We start from the raw sequence: 17,565 nt of genomic DNA on the forward strand, positions 1-17,565 counted from the left end.
GTGGGTGCATCCCCCCCATCTCCCCCTTCTTCCCCTCTGATGACAAACTTTTTTTTTTCTTTTCTCTCTCTCTCTCTCTTTTTTTTTTTCCAGTGCCAAATTTCCAACACATTAATTAATTGTTGTAGCCAATTAACTGTAGTTGTGCAAATGAGTTTAGCACTAATTACCATGCAGTGCCTGTAATCACATAAAAAACTTGCTGAGAGGTGGAGGGAGCGGAGCGGGGGGGGGCGGGCGCTGTGGCAGGGGGGACCCGGCGGGGGGACACGGCGGGGTCCCGGCCCCCGGTGGCCCCCGGTGTGGCGGCGCTCGGCTGGGGGCAGGTGACGGCGGCAGCGGCGTCACCAGGGCTGGCCGGGGACACGGTCAGATGGCACCTCCCGTGCCGTTCCGTGCTGTGCCACGCGGGAAGGAGGAGGCACCGTGGCACCGAGAGGATGCCCGCGGTGAGAACCCATCCTCAGCGCCCGGCATCCCCTCTGCCCACCCGGTGACGCTTTGGGACACGCGGGGACATCCTCGTCCCCCTGAGCGGGGCTGGGCTGGCACCGCCCGGCCGGGACGGGGGGCAGCCGGGGCCGCGTCCCCTCCAGCAGCCGGCGGGCACCGCGCACGGGCTGGCACCCTGCCCGGCCCGAGGATTAGCCGTGCCATGGATACGGAGCCCGCAGGGAACGCTGTGCTGCAGGCCCGGGGCTGCGCTGGCACGGCACGGCACGGCACGGCACGGCACGGCACGGCGCGGTGGCATGACACGACACGGCGTGATCGGGCACGGCGCGGCCTGGCACTGCCCGGTGTGGCTCTGCCCGGTGTGGCTCTGCCTGCCCCCCGGCCGTGCCCATCCCGGGGGGCTCCCGCAGCCTCCCCCGCCCGGGAGGCAGAGAGTTAACGCGGGACCCGCCGCGCTATAAATTTTGCATCGTGCGGGGCTGGGGGGAGCTGGGCGGGAGCCAGGGGCGTCTCTAGGTAACAATAAACACCCGGGCAGGAGCAGCTGGTGCCCCGACCGCCTCTGCATCACAATGCCGGAATCACGCTAATCAAGAGCCCGCACCGCGCCCGCACCGCGCCCGCACCGCGCGGGCACTGCCCTGGCACTGCCCGGGCACCGCGAGGCTCCGGCCGGGGAGGGGGCCGGGCACGGGCAGGGGGTGGCCGCGGTGAGGGCCTGGATGTGGTGGGGGTCCTGCCATGGGGAGGGTTTGACTGGTGAGGGTGAGGGAGTGGGGAGGGTTTGGGCACGGTGAGGGTCCAGCCATGGCGAGGGGCTGGGCAGGGCGAGGGGCTGGGCAGGGGGAGGGGCTGGGCAGGGCGATGGTCCAGGCATGCTGAGGGCTCTGGTATGGCAAAGATCTGGCCATGGTGAGGGCCCAGCCATGGTGAGGGGGCAGCCATGGTGAGGGTCTGGCCACGGTCAGGGTCTGGCCATGGCAAGGGCCACCCCAGGGCTCTCATGCCACCACCAGTGACCAGGGAGAAGGGGTGGTGGCACAGGTCCTGCCTGTTCCCAGCAGAGCACCCAGGGATGCCAGACAAGATGGGTCTGACCCCTCCAGCCATGGCCGGTGTCACAGTGTCACAGTGTCACTGCTGTCACTGCGGCACAGTGTCACTGCTGTCACAGGGCACAGGGCCGGGCTCTGGTGACCCCACACTTCCCTGGAAAACGCCAAGGCCACCACGTGCCACCACCACCCTGACACCACGGTGGCATTGTGGCTGCTTGTCCCAGCACTGTGGAGCCAGCCCAGGCTGAGACCCCCAGCACCCTCCTGTCCCCCCTCATGTGACCCGTGGCTTCAAGGGCCTGGAGTTTGGCCACCACCTCCCACGAGCCAAGAGCTGGGATCTGTGGGGGCTGTGCCCATCCTGTGATGTGCCCCCCATTTCTCCGGGCAGGCTGGGGGTGCACAGGGCCGTGGGGACCTTGGTGGCAGCAGGGTGGCCAAGGGGTTGTGGTGGCCCTGGTGGCCAAGGGGGTGTGTTTGTCACAGTGGTTGAGGGGTTGTGGTGGCCCTGGTGGCCAAGGGGGTGTGCTGGCCGCGGTGGCTGCGGGGCGTGGTGGCCCTGGTGGCCGTGGTGGCCGCAGTCCCCGCTGGCTGCCGCCTGCATTCCAGCGCAGGAGGCAGCTGTGCCACCCCCCGGTGCCGCTAAATATTAATGCTGCCCTACATTGCGCCGCGGCACCTGCCACGGGCGAGCCCCGCCGGGGCTGGGCAGCTGCCCTGGCACCACCGCCCGGCCGGGCCCCCCCGGGCTGTGCCAGAAGGTGGGGGGGACACGCCAGACCCAGCTGTGTCCCCTCCCCAGAGCCGGAAGGGAGGGACAAAACAATGGTGACACGGGGAGCACTCGTGTTGGGGGGGACAGAGGGGTTGGGAGCCCCCCAGATGCCCCGGAGATCCTCCCAAGAGCAGATTTGGGGCAGGATTTGGTGGCAAAACGGGCTCTGCCTCTGTCACCACCCTCGCCAGCCGCGGCTGAGGACGTGTCGCTCGTCACACGAGTGCCAGGCGGCAGCGGGGGGTGGCCCCGGCGCCCGCCTTGAGCCCCAGCCAAGAGTGCAGAGCCGAAAAGTAGGGGGTGATTGATGGCAGCGTTTGGCGCGTAAGGGCACCCGGCGGCCCAATCCTCCCGCGGCCCCAGTTCCTCCCCTGCCCCTATTCAGAGATCATGTTGTCTCATGTTGGTCCCAGAGGCGCCATTAATTAAAAATACATCCAATTAAATGGCAGGTGAAAGCGTGCAGGCACGGCCCCCCCCGCGCCTGGCTCAGCTGCGCCGGTGGCAGCGGGGAGGGCGATGTGCCCGCCCGGCGTGCCGTGCCAGGCCCTGTCCCCATCCGGGTGCTCGCTGGAGTCACCCCGCTGTCCCCTCCCACATGGCAGGCGAGGGGAATGTCCCCAAAATCAAGGCTGGGCAGAACGGCACAGGAGCGTTGGCGCTGCCATGCCTCGGCGCGGGGACAGCGACACGGGGTGGGCGATGCCAGCCCGGCTGCCGCGTCCCTGGGAGGTGGCACCGGGGGTCGCTCGGGGCTGGGGACCCCCCCGGGCCGCGGGGGCTCCGCGTTCCCGTTAATTGGAGCCGCTAATGGCGGGCGCTCCCCGCTCCGGGGGCTGGCAGGAGGCACCAGCTGTGCCACCGCCCGCGCCGCCGCTCTAATCAAGCTGCCAGTGCGAGGGGACAGGGCCAGGTGGCCCCGTGGCACAGGGATTGTGCCACCTCCCCCTAAGGAATCCGCACCCCATCCATGCCCGTGCTGCCACCCAAAACCCGCCCGTGCCCTCGAAATGCAGAGTCTTGATGCCAAAATGCGGAGTCTTGATGCCAAGGGATGGAAAATGCAGCGTGCCATGGGGTGGAAAATGCTGGGGGGGCTCGCACCCCCGTCCTTCCCCCCAAAATTCAACCCCAACACCTCGTCCATCCCCCACCCGCGGCCTCCAACACCTCCAAGGGTTTTTGTTTTTTGGTTTTTTTTTTTGTGGTTTTATCCTTCTCAGTCCCTTTCTTCTTTTCCCCTTTCCAAATGCCAGGGAAAGGTGTGAACGGGTTTTTGGAAGGAAACGTCTAAATTGGATGAAAAACCTTTAATGCCGACAGCCGGAGCAGCTGGAAGGACAAATATAGCCGGGGAGGAGGAGGAGGAGGAGGACGGGGACGCGGTGGGAGGTGGTGGCCGTGCCGAGAGCGACACCTGGTGACAGCCACCCCCCCCGGACACGCGTGAACACGCGTGTGCCACCCCAGGTGTGCGCGCCCTGCCACACGCGTGTGCGGGGCCCGCTCCAGGCGGAGATTCCGACAGATCCCGTGGGATGAGGGTGATCTGCTCCACGGGAAGGCCCCGTCCTCCTCCTCCTCATCTTCCTCAGCGTTCCATCTCCATCCCCGCTGCCTGGAGCTCCGGGATGCTCCGGAATGCGGGGCTGGACGGTGCCACCAGCACAACCCCGGAGCCCTGAGAGCATCGCGGGGAGGAGGAGGAGGAAGGAGAGCGGTGCCACATCCCACATTTCGAGCCGGTGGAGCCGGGAAGGGTGGGATGGAGCAGCCAGGAACGTCGGGATGGAGCAGCCGCGGCTCCAACGAGAATAATCCAAGCGGGGAGAGCCGAAGGCCGGAGATTTACAGCGCCGGCTCCGGGCTGCCCCCGGCCATTTGGCACGGCAGCTGCTGCCGGGGAAGTTCAATGCCAAAATAAATTAAACGGGATAAAACGGCCTGGTCACCTTTGGATCGGGATGCCGCAGGAGCCGGGGCCACGTGGGGCTTTGTCTGGCGGCAGCGGGATGGGAAGATCGGGATGGGATGGGGTGGGATGGGATGGAGCTGGGGATGGTGACACGATCCATCCTAAAGACGTGATTCGTGAAGGTTCTTTTTCACTGATCTCAAGGTGCAAAAACAGACAGACCTGGATTTTCAGACCAGGATCTTTTCCTTTCCCCGGTGGTCTTGGCTTTCATGACAAAAATGGAGGGAAGTTTCGGACAGACACTCACAGATGGGGTGGGATGGAGCTGGGGATGGGATGGGATGGAGCTGGGGATGGGATGGAGCTGGGGATGGATCTGGGGATGGCATCGCGTCCCTTCTGCCGAGCCGGGTGAGGCCCCCGAGCCGCGGGCAGGGACAGGAGGGCTGGATTGGGGATCCAGCCGAGTGCAGGGGGCCCAGCTGCCCCCTCCATAAATCAGGGTGGGCGCTGGGGGCTCGCTCCCGCTTTCCCAGGCACCGGGAAGCGCCCGGCGCCGCCCCCCCACCATCTGCACAGGGATATTATTTTAAGATGTGTCAGCGCAGGGATCGGAGCCGGGCGAAAGGAGAGCGAGAAAAGCCGCGGCTGGAACGGGAGGGGGCGGCCGGGCTCGGCGGGGACGGAGCTGGGGAGCCACAGCCCCTCCAGCTCCCTCTCATCATCTGTCCGAGCCTCAGCCGAGCAGGAAGGAGGAGATTCCAGGACGGCTCCCATCCCAAATTCCTGCCCGGCTCACAAACCATCCTGAGTGCTTCAGCCATCCCAAATTCCTGCCCCGCACACAAACCATCCTGAGTGCTTCAGGAGCCATCCCAAATTCCTGCCTGGCTCACAAATCACCCCTAGTCCTTCAGCCATCCCAAATTCCTGCCCCACACACAAACCTTCCTGAATCCTTCAGCCATCCCAAATTCCTGCCTGGGAGAACTCCAGAACCTGGGAGAGGGTTTGGGGCCAAATCTCAACCTCAATCCTTCCTATCAGCTCTGGGTTTCCTATTCTCACCTTAACCAAACCATCTCCTGCTCCAGCTTGGGCCCCACCAACACCTCTCTGAGCAGGGGGAAACCCAGGGCTAATGATGGCTCAGAGCTTAATTAGAGAGTGGAATTTGGGGGCTTGCAGAGGCTGGCAATGCCAAATCCCACCCCTCTCGCCAGGAGGGAATAAAAGGCTTTCCAAGGAAAACACAAGTTACCGTGTGATTCCAAAGGCTACGGGGAAACAACGGAGCAAAAGGCAAGCAAGATACAGTAACAGGAAATATTTAATTTTCCAATCTCCACTTCTCCATTTTTATAAACTGAAAAGAAAAAAATTTTAATATATTACAAAATATCTGTACAGAGACAAAGGTACAACCGAAAAAAGGCGCGCTCGGTCTCCGAGGGAAACTCGGGAGAGGTACAGTGAGAGTCTGACCAGAGGCTTCTCTGCTGGGAACTGCTACAGTGGGAGAATTTGGGATTGAACCCAGAGCCAGGATGGGGGGAAGGAGGGGGGAGCTGCCCTCACCCCCTCGTCTGTAACTGCACCAGCTTAAATCCTCCCGAATGCACAAATCCCACCCAACACCGTGGATCCTTTTGTGCACAGCATCGGGAAAAAGGTAAAATAAAAATGAAAATAATAAAAGGGTGGGGGGAATAAATGAAAAAGAGAAGCCAGGAGTGGCCCCACAGCCCCCCAGGACCTGGCCAGGCTGTTCCCCCCAGACCCTGTGGGGTCCCAAGGGTGGAAAGGCTCATACTGGGACCAGTTAGGAAAAGCCACTGGGGGTGGGTGAGGAGTCCCTCCCTGGGCTGGCTCAGGGAAAGGAATGATGGAATCACCTTCCACAGGAGCCCCAGGGCCCTGGGGACAGCTGGCAGCTGGCAGGGAGCAGATGGAACAATGTCCATCCCTGGGACAGGGGACAGGAGCCCTCGCTGGGCCAGCTGGGAAAGGCCACCCCAAACTGGGACCAGCCACCCCAAACTGGGGCTGGCCACCCCAAACTGGGGCTGGCCACCCCAAACTGGGACTGGTGACCCCAAACTGGGGCTGGTCACCCCAAACTGGGGCCGGTGACCCCAAACTGGGGCTGGTGACCCCAAACTGGGACCAGCCATCCCAAAGTGGGACTGATGACCCCAAACTGGGACCAGCGACCCAAAACTGGGACCAGCGACCCAAAACTGGGACCAGCAACCCCAAACTGGGACCAGCCACCCCAAACTGGGACCAGCCACCCCAAACTGGGACTGGTGACCCCAAACTGGGACCGGTGACCCCAAACTGGGACCAGCCACCCCAAAGTGGGACCAGCCATCCCAAAGTGGGACTGGTGACCCCAAACTGGGACCGGTGACCCCAAACTGGGACCGGTGACCCCAAACTGGGACCGGTGACCCCAAACTGGGACCGGTGACCCCAAACTGGGACCGGTGACCCCAAACTGGGACCGGTGACCCCAAACTGGGACCGGTGACCCCAAACTGGGACCGGTGACCCCAAACTGGGACCGGTGACCCCAAACTGGGACCATCCACCCCAAACTGGGACGGGTGACCCCAAACTTGGGCGCCAAAGGCAGGAGGACACCAGCACGGGGAGCAGGAGGTCGAGGACGTTCCCGGCAGCTTTCCTGGGAATGTGCCAGTTTGGAGACAATAACAGGCAGCAGCTTCCTAAGAGGATTCAGCACAGGAACGAGAGTTCTCCTTCCAAAGAGGATGGGATTGGGGAAGAAAAAACCAGCAGCAGCTCCATGGCAGCCTGGGGCTGGTGCCAGGAAAAGGGGAACTAGAGAAATGAAACCCCCCTAAAGCCCCTTCAGTGCACTCTGTGTCTCACAGAACTTCTCTTTTTTTTCTCTCTGCACATCAGGCATGAACTGTTTAAAAAAAAAAAAAAATCAAACCAACAACAAAGCAATCCCAAACCCTACAAATTTCCAGTGGGAATTCTGCAAACAGCATCGCACCCTCAGTGCTGGGAGCCACCACTCCCTGCATATCACCAGCAAATAAAAATTAAAAATAAATCTATATCTGAAATTTCTCTCCCTTCCTTCCTCCCACGGCAAAGCTGGGTAAGGCAGGATCTCCCCAGCTGGAGAAGCATCACCTATTCAGGTGCATTTATTTAAATTTATCTCTCTGTATAAAAAAGAAATTAAATCCTGTTAGTAGCAAGAAGGTCTCTTGGCCCACCCCAAAATTCCCCTCCCCTTTAACACTCCAGAACTGTCGGCTCTAAAATTAAATGTTTTCCATAGGAAAGGCCTACTTGGGAAAAAAAAAAGCTGATAAATAGGTACCTTTGTTTTATTCATCTCTTTTTAAGTCTCATTGAAATGAACAGCGCAAGGGTCTGTGGGAGGAGAAAATCCATCGTAAATACTTCCTTGACAACAACAAAAATAGAAATGTGCTCATGGAAATGACACAGGAACACCTGGAAAACCTCAAAGGGCTGAGATGCGACCGACCTCGGCAGGATGGGCAGCACTGGCCCAGGATGCTGGGGACAAATCACTCCCATCTGCTGGCAAATCCCACCAGATGTTGGGATTTTTGTTTCCTTTTTTTCAATTCTTGAAGGGTTCTGAAAGTTACAAACGGCAGAAATCCCTGGTTTTCAGGGAGGTGTTCTCCTCGGCTCTTAAAAAAAAAAAAATTAAAACAAAAGACAAAAAAAGAAAAAGACAATTCCCACTGCCAAGTTACAGCAGGAGGGATCCAACACCCAGAGACCCTTCCCAAAAATCAATGTACTAAGGCTGCTGCCACTGGGGACAGGACTGGCCCTGGAGCAGGGGGAAAACCGGATGCTTTATGGAAAGAAAGCAACATCAGATAAACCAAACACAACCAGTGTCACATCCCACTGCTGGGATAACCCATCCAGGTGCCTCTGCATCCATAAATTCCCCTTTTCTTTGTTCTTTTTTCTTTTTTTTTCTTAAGAAAATGGGGAAAACAAACAAAACAACAACAACAACAAAAATAAAACCGCTTTGGGAAGCAGCCTCCCCCCAGCCCTCCCTGACAAACTCCAGTGCCCAGCTGGGGGAAACAGCATTTTTGAAATTCCTCTTTCCTTCCATTCCTGCTTCTCCATCAATCCCCCCCTCTCCTGGCTCAGTTTGCTGCAGGGTTGGGATTATTTTTTGTCACTAACCAAGCAGGGGAGGCCAGTGGGGACCCTGTGGCAGCTCCCGAGAGAGGGAGGGATGCCCAGGGAGCTCTGCAGCAGCTGAAATGCGGACGAGACCTTGCTCTGGCCAAAAAAAAAAATTAAAAAAATTAAAAAAAAAAAAAATCAAGTCCTGTGGCTAAAGGAGGAGAGGCAAGGGGGGATCCCAGGAATCTCAGTAGGGAACCCCCCGGCCCCGGCCCCCCCGTGGAGGCACTCGGCCAGGCCCTCGGAACGCCTTCCCGTAGGAAGGCGGCGCCTGGGTTGGGGCACCCCAGCTGTGACCTGTCCCTGCCCCACTGGCACCGCCTGGCCCCAAGTCGCTGTAACTCTGCACTTTGGCCTCTGCGTGCAGCAGCGCGTTGCTGTTGCTGCCCTCGGCTTTGCCGAAGGACTGGATGGCCACGGGGAGCCTGGCGAAGCGCAGGTCCTGGTCCCCGGGGAACTGCAGCGAGCCCGTGCCCTGGTAGCTGCTGCTCTCCCCGAGGTGGCTCACGGAGCCCAAGAAGGTCCTGCTTTTCCCCAGGGCTTGGCCAGGAGGCTCTAGCAGAGTCTGGGCCGGCTTGGGCTCCTCGGAGCTGTCGGTGCTGTAAGTCCTGGCGGGCTGCGAGCGGCCGAACTCCGGCGCTGGCGGCTCCGGGTCGGGCTGCGAGAGGAGCTGGAGCAGCGCAGCCGTCACGGCCGGGTTCAACTCCTGGGCTGCTCCGGAGAGATCGCCTTCGGGCACGGGAGGAGGCGGCGGCGGTCCGGGGGGCTCGGGGGGTCTCTTCTCGGGTGGGACAATGCCGGGAGGACACGCTGTGGAAGGGTGACTTCTTTTAAAGAGCGTTTCAAACAGAGACAAAGACATTTCTAAGCAAATCAAACCAATCCCTTGCCGAGGCCGCCCGCTCTGGGATGCTCTGGGAAGAGGCGGAGGGAAGAGTTTGAAACGCTGGGCTGGGAGATCAACGTTCATTAACAATGTTCATTAACGCTTTCGCCCCGGCCCCCGCGCACCCAACTCGCCGGGAACAGCTGTCCTAACACCTGGGCAGCCGCGCAGGGAATTCCCGCAGCCGGATCCAGGCTCGTTCCGAGCCCGAGGCAGATGTGGAGCCCCCGCTGCCGCCCGAGGGACCGCCCGGCTCCGGGGCGGCTCACGGATGTGCTGCCTTGGACAAACACAAAGCCGAGCTCGGCACACGGCTGCCAGCTCCTGAGTGTCCCCTCGGCACGCCGAGGGCAGGGGACACCCGCTCCTGTCCCCTCCCACCCACCCTGATGCCCGACCTTGCCAACAGAGTCCAAAACAAGCTCGCCCACCCGGATATTTGCAGGCTGTCCTGAGCACGAGAAAAGCCTTCTGCTTCCTCCCCCCTGCCCCTTCACCCCTGATTTCCTCCCAAATCAGGATTTATTTCCCTCCTGGAAAAGCTCCGTCAGCCCCAGCCCCCCTGCTCTGCCCCAGCACAAAGGAGGTGGGAGAGGGAGCAGAGCACCGACCCTCCCCTGAGGCAGTGCCACGGCTGCAGGTGACACCACCGGGGCAGGTGACACCACGGCAGGGAGGGGACACTGCTCCACTCCCAAAACCAGCCCTGCCTCCTCTGGAGCAACACACCTGAGCTGCCTCCTCTCCCTCGCCCACGGGGGAAGGAATTACTGGCGATGGCAGAGCCCACGGACACCTCGTTGGAATCACATCCTCAAATCATTGGCAAAACTGGTTATTAAAAAGGTCAAACTTTATTTGTGAAAACCAGTAGTCTTCCAGGACCACCCCTCCACCCGTATCCGTCAGTCCACTTTGAAAACTAGATTGTATTGAAATCCGGAAAAATAAAACAACAACGGGAAAAAAAAAATAAAAACAAAACCCCAAAAACAATCTTCAGGTAAAATTTGTAAAGCCAAGCTGATCTGGGGGACAGCAAATCATTCCAAAGAATTATCAACAGAGAACAACGGCATCGAATTCCATCTGCTCTACAGTAACCTAGTTATCTTCCAGGACCAGGGCAACAACAACAAAAAAAAAAAAAAAAAAGGGGGAGAAAAAAAAAAAAAAAAAAAAAAGGAGGAAAAAAAAAAAAAAAAAAAAAAAAAAAAAAAAAAAAGCACGATCACAACTGGCTCGTGGTGGGCGGGTGTTGAAGGCACGAGAACACAGCACGTTCAGCTACATTGCAGGAGGTGGGATCGGGCCAAAACAGGCTCCCCGGAGAGTCTGAGACAAACTCAGGAGGCGCTTCTACAATTTGGTGAGGTCGTCACAGGCTGTTGCTAATAAATTCAAAAAATCAACAGAAACAAAAAAAAAAAAAAAAAAAAAAAAAAGACATGGAGACATTTACACTCACCTTTGGAAAGGAAATCCGAGAGCTCACTGATACAAGCAGGGGGTTTTAAAGTCTCACTATAAGAAGCAGCAGTTTTGGTTCAGCTTTAGGAGCTGCTGAGTTTCAGGGCTCAAAAATGAGCTCCAGGTAGAACCAGGCACTTGGGGATGCTCAGGTTTTACCCACACAGCTGCCATTATCCCTCCCTTCAGCACTCACCACTATTTCAGCTTTTTAAAATCATCTCTGCAGGTTTGTTTATTTATTTATTTAATAGGGCAGGGAGGGGATGGTGAAAAAGAGCTGGGAAAAAATGCAGAGGTGCAGCAAAAAAACTCCCTGGACGTGCAAACTGATTGCTGGGGGGGTTTGAGGCAGAACCGACCCTCCAAACTTCCCTTGCATTTTTGGGCAAACCCCAAAACCTCCAATTACCTTCACTGGCCCACTCACAGTGGAGCACTCATGGATTTTGGGGTAATATTTGCCTGTTTGGGCTGTTTAGAGCTGTTCAACCTCCTGAGCAGTCCAGCACTTACCGCAGGGAGGGGGTCAGGGTCTTTCCTCCTGATGTCCAACCACATCCTACCCCCTTCCCTCCTCCCATCCACTCCAAGCTCTCATTCCTGGCTGCAGCTCAACCAGCAGCACTCTCTGGGATGCTCTCTGTGCTCACATCAGGTGTGTTCATCATTTACCTGTGCTCTCCTCGGGATGCCTCGCCGGGCTTTTCCTGGGCCCCCGCTGCTCGCTGCTCTTCTCCCCGTTGCTCTCCTCCAGGGTTATCCCAGGCTCCTGGCTCTTCATCAGCTGACTCAGCAGAACTGCCAGCACGTTCTGCATGTCTCCCTGAGCGCTGGCTACCTCTGGAGTCTGCTGCTCCTCGGGCACCTCTGCAGGAGGCTCCTCTATGGCTTCCTCTGCCGCCGCCGGCGCCGCGGGCTCGCGGTGCTGCGCCGTGGCCTCCGTCAGGGCCGTGATGGACTGGTTGAGAGCCTCCAGCTGCTGCTGCATCTCGGGGTTGGAGTGGACGTTGAGCAGCTGGGCCATCTGGGGCACGCTCAGGTCGGTCTGGCTCTGCAGCAGGTTCAGCAGCACGGCCAGCTCGCTCTGGTTCAGCTGCTGCGTGATGTCGCCCAGGCCTGCGGGACACACGGGGAGCACCGAGGAGGGGTGAGGGTTGGGATGGTGGTACTGCACGTGGTAATGAACAGCCTTTCCCCATGTCCTACAGCCAGAACAGGCCTTCCCCATGTCCCACAGCCAGGAACAGCCCTTCCCCACGTCCCACAGCCAGGAACAGCTCTTACCCACATCCCAGAGCCATGATCCACATCCCACAGCAATGAACAGCCCTTCCCCACACCCCACAGCCAGGAACAGCCCATATCCATGTCCCACAGCCAGGAACAGCTCTTATCCATGTCCCACAGCCAGGAACAGCCCATATCCATGTCCCACAGCCAGGAACAGCCCATATCCATGTCCCACAGCCAGGAACAGCCCATATCCATGTCCCACAGCCAGGTCCATGCCCCACAGCCAGGAACAGCTCTTACCCACACCCTACAGCCATGATCCACATCCCACAGCCAGGAACAACCCTTCCTAACATCCCAGATTGACATCCCACAGCAATGAACAGCCTTTCTCCACACCCTACAGCCAGGAACAGCCCTTCCTCACATCCCAAAGCCACGATTGACATCCCACAGCAATGAACAGCACTTCCCCATGTCCCACAGCCATGATCCACATCTCACAGCTTTGAACAGCCCTTCCCCACACCCCACAGCCAGGAACAGCCCTTACCCACACCCCACAGCCAGGAACAGCTCTTGCCCACATCCCAGAGCCATGATCCACATCCCACAGCAATGAACAGCCCTTCCCCACACCCCACAGCCAGGAACAGCCCTTGCCCATGTCCCACAGCCAGGAACAGCCATGATCCACATCCTACAGCCATGACATGAATCCCACAGCCAGGATCACCCCTTCTCCATGTCCTAGATCCACATCTGTCAGCAAGGAGCATCCCTTCCCCATATCCCATAGCCAGGAAGACCTGCTCCCCAAATCCCAAGCCAGGAACAGCCCATACCCACATCCCAAAGCCAGGAACACCTGTTTCCCATGACCCACAGCCATGATCCATGTCACCCAACAATGAACACCCCTTTTCCATGTCCAATAGCAAGGAACATCACTTCCCTATGTCCCAGAGCCATGGTCTACATTCCCACAGCAATAAATACCCCTTCTTCACATCCCACAGCCAGGATCACCCCTTCTCCATGTCCTAGATCCACATCTGTCAGCAAGGAGCATCCCTTCCCCATATCCCATAGCCAGGAAGACCTGCTCCCCAAATCCCACAGCCATGATCCACATCCCCCAGCAATGAACACCCTTTCTGCATGTCCCACAGTAAGGAACACCCTTTTTCCATGTCCCACAGCACTGAACACCCCTTTTCCATGTCCCACAGCAAGGGACACATCCCACAGCACTGAACATCCTGTCTTCACATCCCGCAGCACTGAACGCCCCTTTTCTACATCCCACAGCCAGGAACACTCCTTCTCCACATCCCACAGCCAAAATCCACATCCCACAGCACTGCAGACCCCTCCCCCAAATCCCACAGCACTTTAAGAGCCTCTGTTTGTGTCCCCAGGCTGGGGGAAGGCAGGGATGCTCCGGGAGGATTTCGGGATGCGGTGCCGGCTCCGGTGGCACGGCAGCAGCACCCCGTGGTACTGCACACACACTGCACCCACAGAGCTCTGCTGCACTGCCCCCAGCCCTCCCAAACCCACAGCACACCTGGCTCTGCTCACAATCAGCTCAGCCAGGCCTAACTGCCCATCCCTGGTTTTGGGAAGTGGGGGCAGCCCAAGGATAGCAGGCTATGGCAGGGGGGTGAGGGGGAATGGGTGAGGATGGCAGTGCAAGCCCCCAGCCCCCAGCAGGGCAATCACAGCTTGGCCCCTCCTGAGATCCCCACAGACCCAAATCACTCCCTCCTGCACCAGGAAGGACTCCCAGGATGGAGCTGAGCTGCTCTTTGGGATGCAGGAAGGGCGTGTTCCCTGACACAGCACAAGGAATTAGGTCAAGCAGAAGGCAATTCCTTGCTGGGAGCTGGCCTGGGATCACAGCACTCTGTCCTGACCTGCAAGGATCCAGGTTATCCTAAAATACACCCTGGGAGTGGCATCACCTCCCTTCACAGCCCAATGACAAGTGACAAGGGTGTCCCTTCACACTGACAGTGAGGCTGGAACTTTTTGGGAATAAGGGTGCAAGGGTTTGGTTTCAGCAGCTTAAAATGGAGCTTCTCTTGCTGGTAGGCAATGGAGAACGGGACATTCTTTTCCCAGCTGTTTGTTAATCCAAGCACCACCTTTTGTCCATCTGCCATGTTTCACTGAACACATGGATTGTGCATTCCCTGGAGCAAGAACTGTCTTCCTCGTTACTTGTCAGCACAGCATTGGACACAAAGGAAGCCTCAGCCCATATCTGGGTTTTTGTAAGGCTTCTACAGAACAATCAGGGCAGCTTTGTGGAAATCCACATTCCTCCCCTCCAACTATTTTCTGGGCACAAGGGAGTTGGTCACTGCTTGGAACAGTGCACAAGTCCAGGTCCTGCCAGTCTGGATGACCTTTTCTGCAGCAAAGTGCAAAAATGTTCATTTTTGCCCACCAGCCTGACACTTCCCACCCCTGATCTTCATATAATTTATCAACAAGATCAAACTTCAGCTCATTTGCACACCCTGGACGTGGCTCCACCTTCCAGCCTATGATTCCTATGATTTGTTTCTCCACTGGCTGAAGTGACTCAACGACCCCTTTCATCATTCAGCCTCTTTTAGAACTAATAACACAGCTCAGAACAAATTCACAGTCAGCTCATCAGTGACTTCTGAAGACCAGACAGAACCTTCTGCGTTTTCACAGCAGAGAGAAAAAAAAAAAAAGAATAAAAGAAATGAGGACAGGAAGAGCCTGGAATGCCCTTTCTGCAGAATTAGAGGTGAAAGAACCAGACTGACTTAAAATCAGACCCAAACCTCCCACTCCCAGGGAGGGAACACACCAGGAGCCTTTTCCAGACCCAGGTGGGCACTGACCTACTGCATCTGCAGCACCAGGCTCTGCTTTGAGCTGGGCAGGCTGGGGGGGCACAGGACTGCTGTTGTTTTTCACAGTGTCTGTGCTTGTAACAGAGGTAGTTTCTTTCCGAGAAACTTTTGATACCGGAGGCTCCTCCACGGCCATCCCGCTCTGCCGCTGCCGCCGCCGCTTCTTGCTCCACAGCTCGTGGCAATCCTGCCAGTGGGGGAGGCTGCAAGAGAGAGAAAAACGTGGCAGGGAAACCAAGGGAATCTCCAAACCCACAGGAAGCCCTTAGCGCAGATGGTGTTGCCCCTGTGGATTGCTGGAAGTGGCCAAGGGCAGCTTGGATGGGGTTTGGAGCCACCCCGGGATGGTGGAAGGTGTCCCTGCCCATGGCAGGGGTGGCACTGGGTGGCATTTAAGGTCCCTTCCCACCTAAACCATTGCAGGATGCAACTCTGTAGATCCATGTCATGTTGCTCCACTTTTACAGATGGAGAAATGGACTTAGGAAGGGTTTTTGGGAAGGAATTCCTCCCTGTGAAGGTGCTGAAGGCTGGAATGGATTTCCCAGAAAAGCTGGGAAGTGTCCAAGGCCAGGTTGGACCAATCTGGGATACTGAAAGATGTCCCTGCCCATGGCAGGGGTGGGACTGGATGAGTTTTAAGGTCCCTTCCAACCAAACCATCCTGGGATTCCATGATCCATGACTGCAGCCAGACTATCACAGGAAGGGGCAGGTCCTAAAGCCAGGAAAGGCAGTGTAAAAATCATTTACTTTGCACTGGGACCTGACCCCTGAATGTGCTGGGATCTCACTGCAGGCACACAAAACCAGTGGGTGCTCCAAGCTCTGGAGTCTGGGACTGCTAGGAAAGGCCCTTCCTTGAGAAACAGGGAAAGAAACAGGGATCTCCAGAGCTGTGGCTGCATTTTCACACAAACCAGTCATGGTTTTATCATCTGCTTGATTGGAGTGGAAGAAAACTGAGGGACACTGCTCAACTCTGGCAGTCAATTAACACACAGCCTTAATTAGGCCTGAGCAGTTCTCCATGGCAGAGACAGGGCTGTGCTTCATCTACTCCTGTACATCTTCCAGCAGAGCTTTAGAGCATCTTACAAACATTAAATTGGGCTTTATAAACCCAGCCTGTCATCAGAGAGAAAACCATCAGCACAGGAAAAGCCATTTGCTCAACCACATAACCAAATACAAGGGCAGAGTTGAGAGAACAACCCAGAAATCATAATTTTGACTGAAAAGAACACCATGTTTCCATCCCAAAGCTCCCAGAGGGGGATGGCAGCTGGGACTTACTCTGGAGGTGCCATTTTGCTGAGGTCAACGTCCTTCAGGAAGTCACTGTGCAGGGCCTGCTCTGCTGTGCAGCGCTTGCCAGGGTCCAACGTCAGCATGTGGTCCAGCAGGTCCAGGGCAGACGAGGGAATGCTGTGGGGAGGGTGGGAAACATGGATGAGCTCATGGAAAACGTGTGGGAAAAGCTCAGTGGCAGGAGGACACCTCAGGCCTAAGGGGAATTCACACAGCCAGAGCTCATTTCTTGTGATGCAGCAGCTCAAAGGCAGCAGCAGGGCAGTACCAGGTGTGGGGAGGCTGGAGCTGTGCCTGGGAGGTTCAGGCTGGGGTTTGGGAAAGGTTTTTTCCCTCCCAGAGGGTGCTCAGGCACTGGAACAGCTCCCAAGGGAATGGGCACTGAGCTCCCCAGGGCATGGGCACTGAGCTCCCCTGGGGATGGGCACTGAGCTCCCCTGGGGATGGGCACTGAGCTCCCCTGGGGATGGGCACTGAGCTCCCCTGGGGATGGGCACTGAGCTCCCCTGGGGATGGGCACTGAGCTCCCCTGGGGATGGGCACTGAGCTCCCCTGGGGATGGGCACTGAGCTCCCCTGGGGATGGGCACTGAGCTCCCCTGGGGATGGGCACTGAGCTCCCCTGGGGATGGGCACTGAGCTCCCCTGGGGATGGGCACTGAGCTCCCCTGGGGATGGGCACTGAGCTCCCCTGGGGATGGGCACTGAGCTCCCCTGGGGATGGGCACTGAGCTCCCCTGGGGATGGGCACTGAGCTCCCCTGGGGATGGGCACTGAGCTCCCCTGGGGATGGGCACTGAGCTCCCCTGGGGATGGGCACTGAGCTCCCCTGGGGATGGGCACTGAGCTCCCCTGGGGATGGGCACTGAGCTCCCCTGGGGATGGGCACTGAGCTCCCCTGGGGATGGGCACTGAGCTCCCCTGGGGATGGGCACTGAGCTCCCCTGGGGATGGGCACTGAGCTCCCCTGGGGATGGGCACTGAGCTCCCCTGGGGATGGGCACTGAGCTCCCCTGGGGATGGGCACTGAGCTCCCCTGGGGATGGGCACTGAGCTCCCCTGGGGATGGGCACTGAGCTCCCCTGGGGATGGGCACTGAGCTCCCCTGGGGATGGGCACTGAGCTCCCCTGGGGATGGGCACTGAGCTCCCCTGGGGATGGGCACTGAGCTCCCCTGGGGATGGGCACTGAGCTCCCCTGGGGATGGGCACTGAGCTCCCCTGGGGATGGGCACTGAGCTCCCCTGGGGATGGGCACTGAGCTCCCCTGGGGATGGGCACTGAGCTCCCCTGGGGATGGGCACTGAGCTCCCCTGGGGATGGGCACTGA

At 58.2% G+C, this 17,565-nt stretch overlaps 1 protein-coding gene across 2 annotated transcripts in view; it reads right to left on the reverse strand.

Moving 5' to 3' along the window:
* Nucleotides 1–7,562: 7,562 nt before the first annotated feature.
* The window catches only part of CDK12 (cyclin dependent kinase 12), a 30,005-nt gene continuing 20,002 nt past the window's right edge, over nucleotides 7,563–17,565 (reverse strand). The window contains exons 11-14 of one of the 2 annotated variants that reach the window (XM_039697159.1): nucleotides 16,223–16,354; nucleotides 14,915–15,129; nucleotides 11,469–11,912; nucleotides 7,563–9,247 (exon numbers count right to left, since the gene is read on the reverse strand). In XM_039697159.1, the coding sequence (XP_039553093.1) occupies nucleotides 8,625–9,247; nucleotides 11,469–11,912; nucleotides 14,915–15,129; nucleotides 16,223–16,354 (1,414 nt within the window). In that variant the 3' untranslated portion in view covers nucleotides 7,563–8,624. Of the gene's footprint in view, nucleotides 9,248–10,155; nucleotides 10,715–11,468; nucleotides 11,913–14,914; nucleotides 15,130–16,222; nucleotides 16,355–17,565 lie in introns of those variants that run through there. The other variant, XM_039697160.1, reaches the window with a different exon arrangement.

This window comes from Passer montanus, unplaced genomic scaffold (genome assembly GCF_014805655.1).
Source record: "Passer montanus isolate IOZ18808 unplaced genomic scaffold, ASM1480565v1 scaffold117, whole genome shotgun sequence".
NCBI lineage: Eukaryota > Metazoa > Chordata > Aves > Passeriformes > Passeridae > Passer > Passer montanus.